The sequence below is a fragment of the Platalea leucorodia genome (genome assembly GCF_965183815.1).
Source record: "Platalea leucorodia genome assembly, chromosome: 4".
NCBI classification, from domain to species: domain Eukaryota; kingdom Metazoa; phylum Chordata; class Aves; order Pelecaniformes; family Threskiornithidae; genus Platalea; species Platalea leucorodia.
In genome coordinates this window covers 119,636,491-119,657,211 of record NC_138826.1, presented here as the reverse complement: position 1 = coordinate 119,657,211, position 20,721 = coordinate 119,636,491, and the positions used below count along the sequence as shown (strand labels likewise).

The window sequence follows — 20,721 nt, the reverse complement described above, 5'->3', positions numbered from 1 at the left end:
ATACCCATACCCATACCATACCCATACCATACCCATATCCATACCATATCCATATCCATACCCATACCATATCCATACCGATACCCATACCATACCCATATCCATACCCATATCCATACCATACCCATACCATATCCATACCCATACCATACCCATACCATACCCATATCCATACCATATCCATACCCATACCCATACCATACCCATGCCCGTCTCCGCCCCCCCTTCCCGCGGCCGTAACGCCCCGAGCGGCCCCGCCGCAGCCCCCCCCGGCGGGGGCGTGGCCGGGGCGTGGCCGGGGCGGGGGGCGTGGCCGGGCGGCGCCGTTGGGGGGGGCGCGGAGCGGCGCGGAGCGGCGCGGAGCGGGGGCGCAGGATGAGGGCGCGCCCCCCGCCGGCCGCCCCCGCGCCCCCGCGCCATGGAGGGCTTCGCCGCCCGCGGCTACGGCACCGGCGGCCCGGACAACCGGCCGCTCTTCGGGGAGACCTCGGCCAGGGTAAGGGCTGCGGCGGGGGGGCGGGCGGGAAAAACGCTCCCCGAAACCCCCAAACGCCCCCCCCCTCCCCCCCCCCGACAAAACACCCCCCCAACAAAATAAACCCCAGCAAAGAAATTGCAGCAGCCCCCCCCCCAGCATAAATGCCCCCCCGGTAATGAAGAATCCCTCCCCAGCCCCCCCCGGGCTCGGGGAGAGCACCGGGTACCGCAGGCAGCCTGACAACAGAAAGGAACCTGCCCAAATCCTGCAAACACATTAAAAAAAAAAAACCAACATAAAATAAGAAAGCACATCCCCAGCCCTCCCCCCCCGCAAACAGCGTCAAAAATCAGGAAAGCAACAACAAAGCTGCCCCCAAAGGAGAAAATATAGAAGGAGGCCCCCCAGATTCCAAAAGAGACCCCTCAAATTGCCAGAATTATAAAACAACTGACCAACCAAAACCAAACCCCTCCTAATCAGTGCCCCAAAATAAAACAAAAATAATCCATCAAAAACACCCCAAAACAAACACCCCCCAAATTAAAAAAAACCCAAACACATCCCCAGAACAATCCTCCAGGGCAAGAACCCCTTCCCAAATAAAAAAGAAACTCCCCAAACACCCCCCGCCCCCCAAGAAATAAACTTCCAGATAATCCCCCCCAACCTTCCCCAGGCCCCTGGAGGAGCAGGGGCTCGGGGGGACCCCCTGCAGGGCTTCGGCCGCCGGCGGGGGGGGTCACCCCGGCCAGGCTGCCCCGTCCGGGTGCGTGTGGCCCTGCAGCCCCCCAAAGCGGGGCCCGGGGCTGCAGCCCCCCAAGCTGCATCTCACCAGTTTTTTGGGGGGAGTCTTTGCTTTGCAGGGGATGGGGGGGGCTGCTTTCGGTGCCCTCTTGGTAATTAATTTACTTTTTCTCGGGGGGTGCGCAGCGGCGGCTGACGTGCGGCGGTGCCGACTCTTCAGGTGTCAATCCCCCGTAAGCCGCTCAGCTGTCGGCGCTGCGGCGGGTCGGTGTCTGCTTCGGGGGGCTGCGCTGGGGAGGGGGCTCCCCGGGGCGCTGCCCGGCGTCCAGATCCCTCGGGAATGGCGATAACTGGCGGTGCGCAGCCGCTTCCAGCGGGGTGACGGTGGTTCGTGGCTTGGCGTTTGTCCCCTGTTCGGAGAGGTTACCCATCGCTGTGCGCCTGGGTGTGGAGGGGCGCAGGCTGAAATTGCGCTAAGTTATTCACGAAAGTGTATAAAATGCATCATTCCTCCCCCCCAAATACTTGGAAATGCTGCTAAAATGATAATGTTTAATAAAAATATAAATAAAGTGGTGCCAGCCAGATCTTGGGGGAAAAGCAGAATGATGTGGGATGGGAGGAGGGCAGGCGGGACCTCGGAGAGGACGGATGGACGGGGGGAAGCGCTGGAGGCGAGGGGACCTCCACCACCGTGCCCTGCGCAGGGTCGCCATGCCTGGTCCTTGGCTGGGGATTGTGGGAAGCTTCCAGGGATGGGGACTTCTGGGGACCGGGATGTGCCCTCGGAGCTGGGCAGTGATCCCGGCAGGCAAACCCCAACCTTCCCAGCTCAGGTTAAGCCTTCGGTCCCTGACCTCCCATCTCTTTCTGTTTGCGGCTCCGCTCGCAAAGGAGAGTGGTAAATAATAAGCAGGGAGGCTAATTCCAATTCCCGGGCTCAAACAGGGATCCAGGGTCCTGCACATCACCCCCTGCCTATCTCCTGTGGCCCCGCTGGCTGTTTTTGGAAGCGGACCAGCAGCGGCTGATGGCCTCTCGCTGCCGTACCAGTGTCCGACGGACAAGGGATCGCTGTGCTGGCCTGGGGTGGTTTCCTCCGTGATTCACTGGCGTTGCTTAGAGACAGACACTGGTGAGGTCCGGAGCTGGAAATGTTCCGTCTCGGAAATGGTGAAGCTAAACTTTGCCTTAAAATGGGAGCAGGTCTGCTGGGAGAAGCGCATCTGCCCGTGTCCTGGCTCTGCTTTTGGGTCTCTGCAAGTGATGGCTGGTGCTGGCAAACCGGAACCTGTGCTCGGGAGGGGCAGTGCTCGTGCCCCAGGGAGGCCTGCACCCAGATCAGGGGTCTTGCACTGTTGCCAGCAGTTGGAGATGGATGTGGAGATGGAGATGCCCTCTTCTTCCCTTCTTATGCTCTCCTGGTCTCCAAGCCGGTGGCTTTGGGGCTAAAGCCAGGCTGTGGGGACAAGGGAGGCGGGCAGCATCATCGGTCTCCTTCTCTTGCTGCGGTCCAGCTGCTCCTGCCAAAGCTCGCCCTCCCGTGCCGGCTGCCGAGCAGAGGCTGGGGGCAAGCTGGTACCAAAAAGGTCTCTGGTGGGAAGGGAGAGTGTAGCAAGACGGTGCTGATGAATGCCAAGCACTGTGGATTCAGCTGTGGCTACTAGGGATGCGGCACTGGCAGCGATCGGGTATGAGACGATGCACAGCAAAGGCAGGAGCGGTAAGGTGAGAGAGGAGACAGCATCGCGGATGCAGGACTTCTGGGGAAAGAAGTTGGAAGTAGAAGCTGCTTGGGTTCCTGCGTGACGGGAGCATTTAAATATAAGCGGGTGGGTGTTAATTGCTGCAGGCTGGAAGCAGAAGGCAGTAAAAAGAGAGACTGAGCCTCCGAGATGGGAATGAGGAGCTGCTGGGGCACAACAGCATTTCCCCACGTCTTAAAGCGGGAGTGTGGCCAGCGCAGTCCCGAGCACAGCTCCTCTCGTGTATAGCATACGCTCTCTGCTATTCCACGGAGTTTAATGTGGCATAGATTAAGGTATCCCCTCTGGCTGCAGTGGGCTGGCGTCTCGCCGCGGTTGCTGCTGACCATCTGGACTTGCTGATGTAAGGCATAAAAATGGCTTTTCCGCCATGCCTGCAGCGATGCCACCAGGTACCCACCCTCCAGGGGACCAGCCCGTTCCCCCGTCCTGGCCAAGCCTCTGCCGGGAGCTTGTTCCCCGCGGGCTCAGCCTGCAAGCCGCTATCTTGCAGGATGCAAGGTGCCGAGCTGGAACGAGGTAAAAAGCAAAGCTGTCGCTTTTTTTGGTCGCGCAGTGGTGCGGATACACCCTCAGTCCTGCCTTGGTTTCCCTGTTGCTCAGAGTAACCCTGACCTAGATCCTGAAGGATCCTGGCTTGTGCCCTCCTGCTTTGCGAGGACTTGGTGCTTCCTGACCTCGTCTCCCTTGCCCAGAGGCAGCTGGAGGGAGACCTCTGCACCGCAGCAGCTCCCTGGGGCCAGCCTTGGGCCTCCAGCCCCTGCAACACCCTCCCCGGAGCAGGGGGAGAGGGCAGAAACCCTCCCGTTTCAAAATGCAGCTTGTGCAACGCAGAAACACGGAATTCATCGCCTGTCTGGCGAACAGCTCGCTACGTCTCGGCTGCCGGCTGGCTGAACGGGGATCCCCATCAGCGCATCGCACGCTGCTGGGCTGTATCAGAAGTTGGTGTCCGTGTGTGAGCACCCTGAGCCGCTGCAGGTGACCTCCAGCAGCCTGCACGCTCACTGTTTTAGTGTGCGTGCTGCTTTTTTTTTTTGTCTTTTTACTCTAGCAGGTATCATAATACATAGTAATGTAATAGTAAGCCGGAGAAAAATCCTCCCTACATCAGCTGCGCTGGTTGCAAGAGCTGGCCGTGCCAGCGGGGTGACACGGCTTGTAGGACACACGGCTCGTCACGGCCCGTTTCTGCGTGCCCGGTATCAAGGAGTGTCTGTGCGCTCGGGACACGGTGTGGAGGTGAAAGGCTCCGTCATCCCCAATCTCTTTAGCCGTCTTGGCCTCTGCTTGTGTATTTTTAACCTTTTTGCTGTGCTAAGCTGCCTGGGGCTGAAGTGTCAGCGGGCACTGGGGAATACAGCCTCTTGCCGCTTTGCCAAGCCTGGGATTTCAGGATCAGTGGCTCTAATCCCCGGATCCTGAAATACCTTCTTCTGCCGGTGGCGCATTTGGAAAATTTTAGTGACTGTGGGTTTCAGCACAGGGAAGGGGATGCCCCGACCCACAGGGACTGGCTGCCACGTGGCAATGCCACTACGCTGCCGGCATCCGTACCCGATCCGGCGGTCACCGTGATGTCCATCACTCGGCAGCGTGGGAGGAGAGGTCCCCGTGCCAGCGGGATGCTCTCTCCCGCACCCTGTAAAACAGGCAGAGAAATGCTCCGCAGTCACCGCCGAGCCCGACCCCCTCGTTTTCTGCCAGCAGACCACTCTCTGTCCGGGCAAAACAGGTGAATTCTCCCCATCTTAAAATTGCCACCCTCCGAGTCTCTAGTTAATTGGGAGAAACCTAATCATGGCTGAGTTTCTGGATGGTGTATCCTGTCTGTACGTATGCGGCCGTGCGTCCGTCCCTCCGAGCCTCTCTGCGGAGAGCTGGCTGTGACGGTGTGCTCGCTGGGCTAGCTGTACGGGATGGCGACCCGCGGCTGCTCTGCAGCCGGCTCCTCGGCTTTCCCTCCCCTTCCTCTGCTCTTCAGAACCCATCTCCTCACAGCACAAAGGGAGAAGGGATCCAGCTGCTCACCTCCTGCTGCTGGCTGAACGCCCCCTTTTGTCCCTGGGGAGCTGAGCCCGAATGCAAACTCCAGTCCCCCTCCGTAAAATCGCCTTGCTGGGCTCTGCAGGGCGAGGGCAGAGCAAAAGCACCGTCCTCTCCTGGTATCGGAGTTGTTTTTGGGGGTAACGACCCCTCCACATACCATCTAGATTGAAGTTACCTTTCAGTTCTGTAATTAATTTGTTTTAGCCTAGGTGGAGGAGCCCAGCTGAGCTGTTGCGATATGCTCTCGCAGAGGTAGCGGGCTTGCATTTCACCCTGTTGCTTTTGTTATTTGCCCAGAGTTATTTCCTCTTAGCTCATTTTTGGGGTCGGTGGTGGGTACCTTGTAGATGGCTCCCAGCGGCTGCTGTTGTGTGGCCGACGCTGCGTGCGGAAGCGCTGGTGAGGAGAAGGGGTTTGCGCCTGGCTGGCGAGGACCTTGCGCAGGGGGTGTTGGTGACCGTTTCCTGCGGAGGTGGGTCACTTCCCACGGCTGCAGCCGCCGCCGTGCCCCCACGGCTTGGGGCCTCTGAGCTGTAGGAACATAAATGGTCTGGTTTTACGTAGAGGAGCTGGGGACTAGTAGAAGAGGCTTTAAAGAGCCTGCTTGCTGTGGTCCTTTCCTAGGGATCCGCCTGTTACTGAACCGCAAGCTCAGGCACCCAAGCTCCACCGAGCCTTAGGTCAGGGCTGGTGCTCTCCTGCAAGAGCACGCTTTGCTCTCTGCCTCCTCTTCTGCCCTGTTTTCTCCTCCTGCCCCGCTGCTGCCATGCATTACTTCTTCATGACCTGGGGCTTCTCCTGCTACAAGTCATCTTCTAAAATGTAACGCTAGGAGGGAGGTAGGGTGCAAGGCTAGGTCGAGGGAAACCTGCTGGCTGGGACGTCTTGGGCAAGATGCTTTCACTGCTTGAACTCTTACCTCACTTTCCATTAACCGTACCTATTTAATGACTCTCAGTATAATTAACTGAAGTTCTGGGCTTTTTCTCGCTGCACATCTTTTCTGCTGTAGCTGTTCTTCTAGTGCTTTATCTGGGGAGCCAGCCGTCTGGGGTGTTACACCTGACTGTGTCCAGCCAGTCCGACTTTGGCGATAGATGTTTCTATTCGGAGCAGCACCATGAAGAAAGGGAGGAGGCCGGTATCCCGGCAGGGATGGGAATGTTCTCCTTTTGCATCAAGTCGTTTCTTACTCTAACGAGTGCGTCAGTACGGGGTCCTGCCCTGGGTGCTCCTCTGAGTCCGCGGTCACGCAGCCCGGTGTCACTGCCGGTCCGTGTCCTGATGCCACCTGGGGTGGGACACCTCTCCCCGGGTGCAAAAAGGTTGTCTCCTCCCAGCTGACAGTTTTATACTGATGGGGAGCAGCAGAAAGAAGTGTGTGGGGGGAGTATCTGTCCGTCCAAGCAGGGCCACCCTGAGGTGTGTTCAGGTCTGCTGGTGTTAGGGGGGATCATTTGGGGTGCGGGGAACACTTCACCTCCTTGCCAGCAGCCACAAAGACACTACCAAGCTATTAATTCTCAGGCACTGAGGCTAAAATAAGCTTTTTCTGACAACCTCTGTCTATGCACTCCCACTTTTTAAAAAGGATTTGCACAACTGTGATCGCTTCGGATGTAGCGAAGAAGCCAGTTGCGAATGAGCAAACCTGCACCAGGACTTGGCCAGTAGAACCTCCCCGAGGTCCACGGAGTCGGAGGAAGGGAAACCTTCCTGCGTGGCAGAGCTGACCAGGGAGCCTCGATGGTGCTGCTGGTGTGTTGGGGGTAACATGGGTCCTGGCTGATGCGATGCTCTCGACGTTGTTGGTTACCAGTCTGTTTTATGTGGTTTTTTGTTTCTTTTTGGCAAGGCGTGCGTGTAACTGTCCTCTCTTTTCTTCAGGACAGAGTCATCAATCTAGTTGTTGGCGGCTTAACGTCCTTGCTGCTTGTAGTAAGTATCCTCCACCCCACCCCATCCCGTGTTTCGTGCCTCCCTTAGGGGATGGGGTGAAAACCAGAGTTCCTCCCCAAAACGGGCGGCAAATCTTCACTGACCAAACAGGCTGTAGTTTGGGGCCCAGGCAGTGCATCCGTCTTTTGAAGCTCTTTGACAACAGGAGAAGGAGAATACCTTTCTTCAAGCCATGTTTTAAGATCTGGCTGTGCAATAAAAAGCCCCAGGTCCATGGGCAGATTGTGCATCCTGGCTGAACGTGAGCGTGGGTGAGATGACAAAGTGACCCAGGAGAATGTGTTTGCTTCTCTTTATTTCCTTCTATTTATGATTTATTGCCCTCTATTTATGGCTTATAGAAGTTTTTCCAAAGTTTGTCACTTTGACTCGAGCTATGCTTTCCCCAAGCTTTAAAGACGCACCCAACGCCATCGCGACTGGGGAGCATCAGTTCCGCGGTCCGTGGCAGCAGCACCGTTTGCGAGCCCGGGTGCCGGGAGGCGGCAGGGAGAGCCAAGGTGCCAGCTGGCGGAAAGCTTGGCTGAAGGGATGCTCCCGCGCCGGCAGCGTGCACCCCCGTGCCTGCTGGCTTTGTGGGTACTTGGAGCATGGTTTCCAGCAACGAGCCAGAGTAGCAAAGCTTTCATCATTAATTTTTTTCACCCCTCTAAGTCTGCAGTTGCATCAAAGCGATTTTCCTCCAGAATTTTACATTTCCCTCCAGCTCTTCATGGGGTGGGAATTAAAGAGCAGGGAGGGGCGTGCAGCCCTGGACGCGAGCGCTGCGGTACGCCAGACGTTGGGGGGAGCCCCTTCTCCTCGCCGCTCTGACGGCAGGCGAGAGCAAAGTCTTCATCTCTGTTTTCCTCCATACAGGTCACTCTAATCAGTGCTTTTGTCTTCCCGCAACTACCTCCAAAACCTGTGAATATATTTTTTGCTTTCTGCATCTCCTTGTGTTGCATTTCTGCAGGCATACTTGTAAGTACCGCCACGTTTGCCGTGCAAGCTTTTGAGTCTATGACCGAGGATGAAATCTGAAAAAAAACTGCTTTATGCGGTGCCGCCTTCTTTTTTACACTCTCCTAGAAAAGCTTTCCTGCCTCCATAGAACAAGTTGACAGTGCAGGAGTGGTAAGCAGTTTTGTATTTACGGCAGAGTAAGCGTGTGAACTAAGCCAACTTCTGCAGACCAGCTGCCGTGCAAGACTTGTCACCTCTATGACACTGCCACCTGTAGCGGCCAGTGGAGACAAAGTAGGAAACCGGAGAGCAGAGCAGTGAGATGGGAACGCAGAGATGGATTGTGCTGCAGGAGACCAGGGGTGGAGCGAAACACTTGAACTCAAAGCGGTGGGGCTGGCCAGGCACTTACAGAAGTCGGTGACCTTTCAGCACAGGGGCTGAGTTACAGTGGCAGGAACCTACAGCAGGTGGCATTTCAGTGGGGTTGTGGCAGAGGTTCCTCTACTCAACAGTTGCGGCATCCCAGAGCGTTAGTCCCAAGCATTGGTCCCAAGCGTTGGCAAAGGGAAGCGGCAGGTCAGAGTTCATGGAATGGTTTGGGTTGGAAGGGACCTTCAAAGATCATCTAGTCCAACGCCTTGCTGTGGGCAGGGACATCAGTGGCTCCTTCCTCTGCTGCAGTCATACTTAGAGCGTTCTCCTTCTTCCAGTTGTGACCTGGAACGGTCACGGGCCTGAGCTCCTGCCCCTCGCTGCTGGGTAATATGGGAAGGTGCTCTGCGTTGCCTGGTACCAGCTCCTGGTTCTACAGCTGGTAGCCATGACTCTGCCCAAGACAGATTGTGTAGTGCAAAACCCGACGTTTGTCCTCATCGACTGGAGTGTAGCTGGTTTTGAATGTTTAAAAAACCAACCCACCCACCCTCTTCAACAAAGCTGACAAGACAACCCACGTCTTCAGAGCCAACCTGCACCCTAGTTTCACAAAGAGCCTGGTTTTAGGGAGAAGCACCTTGCCAAATTCTTGTTTGCTATTCCACAAGCAAGCTAAGAAAACATAGGTGGTATTTCTTAATTGTTAAGAAAATTAGCTGGACTCTACACAGTCTTCTCTAGTCAGATGAAGCTGGGTTGTTTTACAGAAAAAAACCAAACAAAACTAAACCCAACTTCTAGAAGTTACCAGTTCAGTTACTATAGAAATTTTCCTCAGAAGTACCTGGCATTTTTCAGTAATACAAGCTCCTTCTCTCTTCTAGATCTACTGGTATCGGCAAGGAGACCTGGAACCTAAATTCAGGAACCTAATTTACTACATTTTATTTTCTATCGTCATGTTATGTATATGTGCCAACCTGTACTTCCATGAAGTGGGTAAATGATGGACATGGGGAATGCCCAGCAATGATGCTACTGTGTCAGACTGCTTTCAGCTCAGCCCGAGACATTGAAGTGAGGACAATCAGCCTGAGAGGAAAGAAGTGGGTTGTGCGGGGATAAATCAGTACATGATTTTCATGTAAATGTATATGTAATGTCCCTCTTGTTGGGGAGAATTATTGCTATAAGACGTGACATTCTGCTTTTTTTTGAAGAGCTACTGTTGCACTTAATGAACATCCCAGTTGTACTGATGTTTCAGAATGGCACAAGCTTTTTCATTTTGGAAAAAACTGCATTTTTTTATTACTGTACAAATAAACTGCAGCATTGCAAGGATCTGTAGCAATATAAATAAATGGCATCTTACAGTTACGTAAGACAAATACTCTTTATTTCGTTTAAACTGAATATACAATTATTTCTGTTCCCTAGGCAACCATTTGAAACTACAACTTATTTTTCACATTAACAAAACCACAGACTGAAAAAGACCAACTCTTGATTATGAAGAGCTAATTACAGAAATAAATAAAATAATTTATACATGAGTCTTTAGTTTCTATAGCTTTTTCTCTCGATCCCTAGCTAACAGGCTGCTGCTCAGCCTAGTGTCTGTTTCAAACCCTTGAACGTAGGAATTAATTGGCTTCCTTTGCCTCAGGGCCCTATGCCCAAATTCTCACAGAGCTATTTCTCCAAGACTTTGCTACCTCCACACCACCCCCCCATCTACTAACCTGCTGCATAAATCACCTCTGGAGAGGTGGCTGGTAGTGTCATGTAAACAGCGAGAGAGAAAAATGTTCCAGCCTACTCACAACAATCCTCAAAGAAGTTACAAGCTTGCGGAGGGAGGCTGGTGGGTCCCAGTAGCTTCCCTTTCTCATAGCCCTTCCCTTTTTATTCAGCTTGCTGTAGTGATGAAGGAAAAGAAAAAAAAAAAAGATTTTCCACAAGTGATCTTTCTGAGCTCTGTCCGTTGCCAGCAACGGACTCCTCAGGAACAAGCAGACCAGGCAAGTCCCATAAGCATCTGTGTCTTCTTCCTATGCCGCGGACGTACTGACAAGCCAGATGAGATGGGAATACAGACCATTTCTTCGTGATGCTGCCCATGCTCCCTGAAGTCTTTGATGGAAAACATTTCTTCCTGAAAAGTAACAGTCTCTTACTCCATGTATTACAAGAGTCAGTAAGTGCAGAAATCCTCACCCATTCTTCATGAAACATGTGCAAACTAATTCTTGCTGTGGCACTAAGAGGCTACAGTCCACAATCCTTGACTTCTGTCCAGTTTTCCAGATGTGCAGTTCAGCACACCAGTAACAAGTCAGATCAGAATTGACCACGTGGATCCTAGCAGTGAGCACTGCCACAGAGGTTCTTTAAAACACTGAAGCACCTCGGCTGAGATGTAGTACATCAGGCTTCGGCTGGCTGCTCTGTAACCCTTTACAAATGAGGTAAATAGCCTGAGCAGAGAAAGTGCACTGTAGTCGTTTCAAACTGGAAGTTTCTGTTTAAAGACACGGACCGACTGCTTTCTTTGGAAATGTGGCACAGGGTAGTAACTAATTTCACAATGCAAACATGGTCAATAGAAAATGGACACGAATACAGCTTCTCAGGGACAGCTCACTAAATCTTCAACATCCTTTGAATCTTCTGAGTCAGGACTGCCCAATGATGAGCCAATAATGTGTGACCCATCTCCGTGATGCTGTAGGATAGGATCTGTCAAGAGACACAGTACATTAGAACTGTTATTTACTGTGCCATTATAACAAGATATAAAATACACTTAGGAGACAGAAAACGCAGTCTGGAATTTTAACCAATTTTAAGCAATGTTGCTCAAACCAGGCAGTTCTCCATTTCTAGTTTCAGGGTAAGCTATGACTAATACGGATGCAACCGGTGTGACTCACATTTGGATTCATCAGGTATTACTGTATCAGGGCTAGTGCTGACCCTCTGATGGCTCTGCAAGGAGATCCTTCCTCTGGAAAGCAGTATTTGTTAGGTGCACAGTGGGAGAACATACCTGTGCTGCTTCCAAGTCTGAGATGACTCTTGGCATTGGGAAGCGTGGCACAAGCCAGCAAGCCCTTCCAGGTGAGTGCTGTGCAAACACACCCCCAAGCAGCCCAGCCCCTCACCATGAGAGGCATCAAGTGCAGTTCTGATGCCTCTGGTCTTCTCTCAAATAAGAAACAAATGTCATTCAAGCACCAGGCATGAAGAAATGCACACTAAAGAAAGAGTTACTTATTAGCCTATGTGTATTAATTCAAGGCTCAAGGATGATGAAAACAGCTCAGCAAGCGATGAAGCAGCTGCTGTTCTAATGCTTTCCCACAGGGTTAAGTGGGACTTTCTTCCACTTCTACTGCTATCAGTTGGGTAACCAACTTGCTTAACGTTTCACAGCAATGACATGGAAAATTATTTAAGAGAAAGCAAGGATCGATAAAGTGTTGTTTACAGGAACTCAAGAGTGCCATACTGCTTTAACGAATCCTAGCTCCAGCATCAACCATATGAAGGGACTGTCGTACCTGTTAGAGTTGTCAGGGGCAAGACTGATTCGCTATCTATATCATCTGTTGTCTGGATAAAACCATGGGAAGAAGGAACAATAAGCACAGTCTCATCATCTATTGTAGGCTGATCAACTTGTTCTTCTATCGTTGGAGAACCCAGGTCCTGCAAAACACAGAACAGGACATGAGAGTGTACTCCTGGTAGCATAAACGGAAAAACCTGCTTTGCTCAGCCACAATCCATAGTAAGCCACAGACTCCCTGGGTGAATTTTATCTCATTAAATTGAAATGTCAGCATCTGAGCTAGTTTAGTTCAGCATTTATAGGGCACGTTTCATCCTAGTGCAGGCATCTAAAAACAAGATGAGAAGAATTCTACCCTGTGAGCAGTATGAGGGCAGGAGGAGAGCAAAGGAGAGACTGCAAGGTGGTGATAAAATGTTCTCTTGTAAGTCAAATGTTTTGTCTATAAAGAGGAATAATTAAGCTTTTCTGCTACTTGCTGTCTAGATGTTCTGATACCGAAGCAATACCTTTGTAGTACTTACCAGCTCCACAAATGCAATAGCTTTACCTGAACTTAATACCTAGTTTCACAACTTCTACTTCTGTGTCAAGTTTTAACTACTGAACACAGGCTCAGAAGACCCATTTTAATTGCTGTGCCTTGCTTGCCCTGTCACTCGCTGACTGTAGGTTGGCTCCAAACTTTTTCAGCTGCATCTCATTATATCAAAAAATTGGCAACACACTGACTCTTTCCAGGTACAAGTTGTCAATACCCCTGCTCTCTTCCAGTCCTGTAATAGCCGCTGCTGCTGCCGCCTCTTCCCTGGCTCTTGGAGCACTGGAATGGCAGCAATACATCTGGCTTACTCAGTGTCACACCACACTCCAGCAGACTCCCGGTTCTGCAAACGCAGTGAAAGGACACCCTAGATAGTGCTGCCAGAATAAGCAGAGATACTTGGATTCTAGTTTTTGTGTGTAACGTGTAAGTTTGTTCAAGCTTCAGGAATCACTGATGCAGAATGCTAGCAAATGTTGCTGGCAGAATGGAAGCTACTTGGACTTATCACTGTTTTCAGAGGGAGCAGGAAATGTTTGGGAGAGGTTACAGCCCTCTCCATTCAAAAAAATCCTGAAGTTCCTCCATCTAGTTACAGCAAAAACTTATTTTCCAACAGTTTCACAATGTTTTTGCAAAGGGAACTGCCTGAAAACCCCTTCCCTGGTGCTGCTGAAGAGGAGCTGACTACCTGTGCTGCAACTGAGTGAATTAGGACTTGGTCCAGATGTGTACCCATTCATGCAAGGCACAGTATGCCTGACCTGCAAAAGCGGCTTTCTGCAGAGAGCACAGCTGAACCTGCCCACGGTAACCTGCCCACGATAAGCAGTACGTTGCAAGGCTTGAAACTGGGAAAAAGGAGGCGTGAAAAACTGAAGAAGCCATTGTGGCAAATGGGCACCTTTCCCAGCCAGAAATAATAAAATCCTGCAGCATGACTGCCTGCTTCCCACTACCCACACCCACAGTCACAATACAATACTCGAAAGCGCATAGAAATAACACTGACTTAAAGCAAGCAAAATTTAGGCATGTCTTTCTAGAGTAACTTTTCACTTAGAATCACTCACAGACAGTTCACTATTTCATAAAATTTAAATACACATGTCAAACTTGAATCTGACTAGAAGTGTAAGGCAAATTAGAATTACAAATTCAGTCTGTTTTTCTGTATAGAAAAAAGTTTAGTACCTCTTTATATCCTGCTAGCCATAAGCGATTTCTGTAAAGTTTAATTAGGAACTAGGTTTATAGCAAAAGTTTACTAATTCTACCTTGAGAAGCTGAAATTTGCAACTGAGAGTAGAAAGCTGATGGGCTGCCTCAACTGTTGAGAATCTTATCACAACTATGTCAACCATGAGACAAGAAAGAGGAAAATGGAAGAATAATCCCCAGCTTCGGATGTATTCAGGACTCAAACGCTTCTGTAGTAGCAGACTGTTGAGATGTACAAAGATCCTCCTCTTGGCAACAGCATAATGGATGTGCAGTGTCTATTACAAACCTCTTCAAAGACAAAGCTAACAAAGTCAAAGCACATCAACAATGGATTTTCAAGACCGATAAAAAGAGAATTACAGCAACTGTAGAGCACAGTGTTTTAGAGAACAGGATGGGCTATTTGAATCTAACTCATCTCTTTCCACACTCTAACCTAATCAAGCTTCTAAGGAAAGAGGTATTTTCTACCCACCAAAGAGAGTTATCTTCTTTTTAGCATCTCTGTTTTCCTTGACTTAATTATTATCATAGTTCCAGCAACTGAAAGATGGAGGAATTTAGTATAAACAATCCAAATGCCTGAAATCATTTGGATAAACTAATTTCTGCATCTCAGCTGTTGGAGCTGAACAAAACTCAGAACAGAAATACTTTAAATGCTTCAAATTCCAATTTAACAGATACTTAACTGGAGTAGTATGTTTAATAGAAGTCCTCAAAAATGGAACCTGTGGTGCACCTCAAAATATGTTATGAGACTCATAGAGCAAAAACTAAATACTCTACATCACCTCCCTTGCTCAGCAGCCTATCTACGTGTAAAGTATGTGTGTTGGACAATTAACAGCCTAGTTTAAAGCAATAGCATCACATAATAACCACATGAAGGCAACTGTTTGGTGCCACTAATATTCCTGCTTTCCACAGTCATCATGCAAAAGGACCCTGAGCAGTGAAGCAACTCCACAGCTAGTGAGGTATTCAGTGCTCCAGACGAAGTCAAGTGTAAGCCTTAGTACCAAATTAAATGCTATCACTTTCACACCGACAACATATTAATGAAGCTCAAGGACAGAGGACCTGAACAAAATACTCGTAGAACTACAATATACATGACATCACTGACATATTTCACATGAATAGCTTAACATAAAGGTCAAAGATGCAATGAAATCATTCTCCATGCAGAAATGGGGAAAATGTCAAGTATCATATGCTCCCTTACCTCAGTAACATAAGTGCTGGGTAAATCAGAGTGAGAATCCTCTTCCTGTTTCAGGTTGGCATCTGAAATCTCCTCCTCGGTCCTTACCATAACGCTATCCATCAGTTCACTACTATTCCTGCTGCTGAATTTGGAGGCATCATCTTCATTGTAGGCTGACTGTTCTTCATCACTCAGCTTGGACTGATGGATATCATCTGGGAAAGCATTTGCTTCTAGGGTATCGGGAGGATCTGTCAGGTCAGCTGACTGAATATCTGAATCAACGGTAAGTTCTGCCTGAGTGACAGAGGAGGAGATATCTTCGGCAGCAACGGTGCGGATTATGACACTGGGCGTGTGGCACTGCACTGTGACATTGTCACTTGTATTTAACAAATGCTCTGGCTGTAAGCAGTATTTGCAAAAAGAGACACAAACAAAAATGAAAAAACATCAGAGACTTTCCTCCAAGTATCTTCACATCTTTCAGCAAATAAAAGCAAAAGGATTCAAAGAACTCATTACTAAGTGTAATTGAGAGTTTTACATATATAGTATGTCAGCCCAGATCATCTGTTGACCTTTCCTGGCCTTAAATGATGACTTCGTAGACTGAATTTGGTGTCACCTGTTCTTTAAGTCACAAATAAAGTAAATACGTAATATGAAAGAGGCAACTGTTCAGGTGGGGATCACTGTAGATTCAGAAGATCTGAGCTTTTTTCCCTGAATTTTGCATTACTTCTGTTATTCAGTCTCCAGTTTGCTTTCCCTTCCCTCCCTCTAATAAAAAGTAATACTGTCACTACTGTGCAAATTTTGTGAACACCAATATTCATTTGTGAGAGTAACTGGAAACATCAGGAAACCATAGTATTCTGTTTTGCAGGGGGGCAAGCCACTAGATGGAGGCATCATGTTCAGCCACAGTAAGAACCAAGTTGCTTACTAAGGTAAGTTTTGAAGCAACTTGAAGTTGCTTTTCAAAAACAATACGAAAAAAGAAATTCTCACCCTTCAATATTTGAAACAAAGTAACACTGTTATGATGCAAGAACTGCTTTGCAAATTTAACATGCACATATAGAGGCCTGCATTATTATGTTCCCCTCCCCCCACTGCCTAAATTCCAGTCTTTTCACTGCTCAAAAAACATACCGATAAGGCATGAACTATGATCTGCTCTGGGGAGGCTGGAGCAGCAGCAGCAGCCGTTAGGGTCATGGTGGGACTAGTTGTCAGTGTTAAAGGAAGGCCTTGGCTTGAGCTTGTCTGTAGTAAGTATGTACCTGGTGTTCCAGTTGGCTGGAGATGGAAAGACTACGAAAGACAACACAAGTTTAATACCCAAACACACTGCGTTCCTGGGCCACACCGAGCACTCAGAGCGTGCTTATCTACATGAACTAGCCTAACTGTAACTCCCCTGGAAAACAAACAAACAAACAATTCCAATCCCTACTGCATTGATTGCTGTACTGCACTCCAGAAGTAGAAAGAAACCCATCTATAGCCTTAGGCTACCAAGACAAGTATTAAGGCTAAGAGTCAAGCAGGACTGTATTATGCTGCACAACAGTGTGTAAGAAAGGAACAAATTGAACTTACTCTTAACATTGAGATGAAAGAGAAACTGTGCTATAAATTACAGTACAATGGAACTGAGAGAATCTTCACTTGCTGGGAGCATCCTCTGGCTCTGTTATGTCAGATTTCAACAGAAAAACCAAGCACAAAGGAAAACTTCATAGCACTCAGACACTAAGACAGATTTAAAGCATGTAACTGTAGTTCACATTTTACTCCGCAGCCCTAATAATCCTAACCCTAACCTAATGAATTACACATCTAGAAACACATTTTGCTTTGAACTTTTAAGTTTTAGATATCTTAACTTCCTCTTTCCACTTCAGAACTTTTTTGGGAAATACACAGTTCCATAGCCTAAGAAGTAGCTGTGCTTAAAAGTAAAAACACAGTAACAACTATCAGCTCTCTGTTACTTACTGGAAGAATCTCAAAGGTCTGTAGCGTTCCACTGTTTAGTGTTATTGTCTCAGAGTCAACAGTAGCAGCAGGGGAATCAGTTGAGGCTGCAAAAGGAAGAAAAAAAAGAAAAAGTAAGTTTGTAAACCAAAATGTTTCAGCTCTGCAGAGAGCATAACATACTATAATTACTACATAGCAGGGTACTGTTAATTACAGTAATAAGAAAAAGAAAACTGGCTGCAATCCTAATGACAAGGTTCTCTAATTGGTACCCAAGATACGGTACTTTTTAAAGAGGGCATTCTACAATCCAAAAGAGCAAAAGAAAGACACTATGGTTTTAGTGCACAGGGATAAAAGCAGACAAATAAAGCTATCTGATGTGATCTAATTACTTTTTGTAATGAGATTTCTAAGAGGTCCTGGTGTAACGATATCTTTTGGATCATGTATTACTTGTTTTAAACTGGTGTCAGGTTTAATATTGCTATGTTTCCACAGACCTCTTTTTTTTTTTTTTTTGTATTTTTAACCTTTTCTGCCCTCCACAGTATGTCCACCACTGATGAGACACCAGATACATTGCAATGTATAAAAGCTGTAAGTATTCTTACTACAAGTGTGTAATTATTTATGCAATTATCTCCATTAATTCTAAAAGTAATGAAGAGAAGCATTGAAAACAGTTTACGTATCAGACATTTCAAGATCACCAGGTCCAAACAGCTCGTACTCAAAGCTTTGTAAGATATCAGAAAACCTATTCAGAACCATAATTATGATTTTTTACTTGTTCTTAAAAAACTCACAAGTTCCAGGAAGCTGGAGGCAAATTAATACTTTGCCTGGGATTATCCAGTAATTCCATAAATACCAAAAAGGAAAAAGACCTACATGACGACAGCAGTGCTCCAAGCACTGGAAACTTGGCCATCTCAGACTCTGTGGCTTCCAAGTAGACTAATTTTGGTCTCTTAAGAAGATACAAGCTCTGATTTTGAAGCTTTTATTACTGTAGTGGCATGTTCAAGGTTTCCTGACGCAGATTTCCTGGCACTTCGCAGCAGACAGCTGTAAGGTGTGGCCTGTCTCCTACCTAGCCGGTTACGTTCATAAGCTTACAGGAATTACGCCTTTGAAACCTTGAGCCTTCTATCAAATGCAGCTGAAATTGGCTAACAGGTTCAGCTCTCACCAGATTGGGAAACAGACAGAAAAGACACGATACAACACTCACTTGGATTACACAAACAGAAATTCTTCAGGAAAGCAGACTAAAGTGGGGAACAAGGCTTGTTCGGCAGACAGGGGCAAGTGACATCACAAAATAACCATTACAGGATTCAATTCAGAAAGGACTAAAGGTTACAGAACACCAGCACTTCTTGCCTGCTCATCGAAACCCAATAGCTTTGGCCAAGCTTGGTTGAAAGTATGAGGCCACTGATGTATTACTACAGATAAAAAGTTCTTGGCTTGGTGTTACGTGACATTTTAATTAAGAAATAAACCAGATAAATGAAGATGGCACTTAAGTAGATTAAGAGAGGCTAATATAATGGAATTATAAACAAAAAATTGTCTACCAAATGCCTATCTAGTCATAGTCTGAATAATCAGTTCTTAGCCCGATTCACTAATTTTGTAATCGGCAAGACCGAAGCATTAAATTTTCCAAATAAAATTCACAAATGACAAACAGAGCAAAATAATCGACAATGGAGACAACAGGCTGCATATGGGGTGACTGGATTGGAGTGACTGGAGTTACTTGATTAGTTACAAAAACAAACAATAAGCACTACAATCAAAGTAGACCTGGTAATAAATATTTGATAATGAGCAAAATTCATCCTTAAGAGGATGGGAAGCACCAACGTAAAAACAAATACAGTGGTTAGAGCAGATCATCAGCTGAACGTCAGTGTGACTCGGCAGCTATCACCTTCCAGAGCATCTGTGCCTAGAAATAACCGCGTAATACAGAGCAGGGCTAGAAAAAACATTCTATACCTTCCCTTCAGTGTCCTTCATCAGAACTTAGGGACAGCAGTGTATATATTTTACAAAAGGAGATCTTGCACATTATGTTTACTGTTCTGGACAAGAGCTACCAGAAGAAACTTAAGGAATAAATGTATATGCTGCATCTTCATTAAGAGGCTTGTGTACTCAAGCCTTTTCAAAGAACACGTTATATGGCAAGCTCTTGCGTGCATGCACACAGAGACCTACAACCCCCACGTCCAGGCGCTGCAATTGCACCTTCTTGTACTATTGTCACAGTAATGTCTACACTTGCCTAACAAAGTTAGAAACAGGCAAATGGAATCCAGAAACACTTAAGGTGAAGTTATGGCAAGACCAAAGCAGAATTAATAAAATTCTTTAAGACGTGCCCACTCCTCCTTCACTATCTTAACATAAGAAAGCTCTAGGTTTCACTAGAGGACAGCGAGTCGTTCGTTTCAGCTACTTACAGACATGCGTAATCTGGACTGGAATCTGCAAAGCTGCCATAGGGCTCGGTGCGTTGCCTGCGTTCTCCTCTAAACGAGCCACTCGAATCTGCACGTGCTGAACCCCCGAACTGGAATTAGTGTTTGGTAATCCACTTCCAGATTTGTTCTCCGAAAGCTGGTGCCCTGGATTGTTTTTTTGGTTCTCGTGGAGTTGTTTAAGACCCTTTATCAGCACTGAGAGAAAGAATACTCATGCTAAAGCATGCTGAAGAAGCACATTTGAAATGCTGTATGTGAGATTTATCCAAGATGAAAAAAGAAACCAAACTCCTTCTGAATTTGGAACCTGAACAATTTATAGAGATATATCAACTAGAGATTTAGCACATACATAAAACGTATTTATAGTTGACTACTGGGTGAACTTGATTTTCTCAAGGAACATAGACATTTTAGGATGCCTGAGGAAAAAAAATGAAAAGCTCATAAAATTTTGGACCCTTCTAAAAACATGTATGGTATATCCCCAAGTTACAATCAAGTCCCAGTATCACTAGTTGTGTAATGCTGCTATCAGAAATAAACCCTCCAATCTTACAAAAGATGGAAGCGGATTTGTTCAAGAGGTTGACAGAGGTGTCACTGGAAATAGGGAGCAAGACACAGAATTAATCCCTCAGTGCCTACACTGCAACTCTTCATCTGTGCATGAAGTGGCCCACTGCTCCACTAAAACTGCCCACCTTTCTTCCTTATGATCACTCTGGTCCCACTGAGGGAGGAGTTGACATATAAAAGGTAACAAAAGCTGAGGCCTCTGCTTTTCTACCACTCCATACGGGGAACTGCTAAACAGCTCCCACTCTTGACAGCATGACATTTTGTCTGGGGAAAGACAGTGGATCCTGTTGATGCAGTGGTGTATTTAAACTATTAATTATTTGATGCAACAACTGCCTATTATATGGTTTAGTACACATTAAGCATTACAGGGCCACCCTCTCAACTGCAGCCTCCAGGCATGACTAATATATAACTACACCGACGACCACAGCAAAAGTGTCCATTAAATTACACCTTTCATTATGACATGACTAATCTCTCATTTTTTTTCTTCTCCCCAAGACAGAAAAAAGGAGGACTGAAGGCCACGGAGACTGAAATACCCTTTGGCTCAGGCGCTAGTTTCTCTAAGAATGAGAGCTATGAGACACGTATCTGGGGAGCTTTATACTCCCAATTCCTCCCCTCCTCCTCATGGTGCAGCTAGTAGTAGATCTATGTTCTGTCTACAGCTAAGATTCGGCACCTCACACAGATTACATTTTAATATTTTAAAGGTAACAGATCTAACCTGAGGTGATACTTTTAGGCTGCAGATACATATCCTCTC

At 47.6% G+C, this 20,721-nt stretch overlaps 2 protein-coding genes across 6 annotated transcripts in view; one reads left to right on the top strand and one right to left on the bottom strand.

Moving 5' to 3' along the window:
- Positions 1-394: 394 nt before the first annotated feature.
- On the top strand, positions 395-9,329 carry TMEM243 (transmembrane protein 243; the record flags this gene model as incomplete). The annotated part of the gene is made up of 4 exons (XM_082308499.1): positions 395-496; positions 6,928-6,978; positions 7,858-7,962; positions 9,207-9,329. The coding sequence occupies exons 1-4, from the start codon at positions 419-421 to the stop codon at positions 9,327-9,329; spliced, it is 357 nt and encodes a 118-aa protein (XP_082164625.1). The 5' UTR covers positions 395-418.
- Positions 9,330-9,712: 383 nt separating this feature from the next.
- DMTF1 (cyclin D binding myb like transcription factor 1) overlaps positions 9,713-20,721 on the bottom strand; it is a 30,735-nt gene continuing 19,726 nt past the window's right edge. For 3 of the 5 annotated variants that reach the window (XM_082310756.1, XM_082310755.1, XM_082310754.1), the window contains 6 exons: positions 19,347-19,562; positions 16,885-16,970; positions 16,036-16,197; positions 14,896-15,282; positions 11,889-12,036; positions 9,714-11,064 (listed from right to left, as the gene is read on the bottom strand). In XM_082310756.1, coding sequence (XP_082166882.1) covers positions 10,955-11,064; positions 11,889-12,036; positions 14,896-15,282; positions 16,036-16,197; positions 16,885-16,970; positions 19,347-19,562 — 1,109 coding nt within the window. In that variant the 3' untranslated portion in view covers positions 9,714-10,954. Of the gene's footprint in view, positions 11,065-11,888; positions 12,037-14,895; positions 15,283-16,035; positions 16,198-16,884; positions 16,971-19,346; positions 19,563-20,721 lie in introns of all 5 variants that reach the window. The other 2 variants (XM_082310752.1, XM_082310753.1) reach the window with 2 other exon arrangements.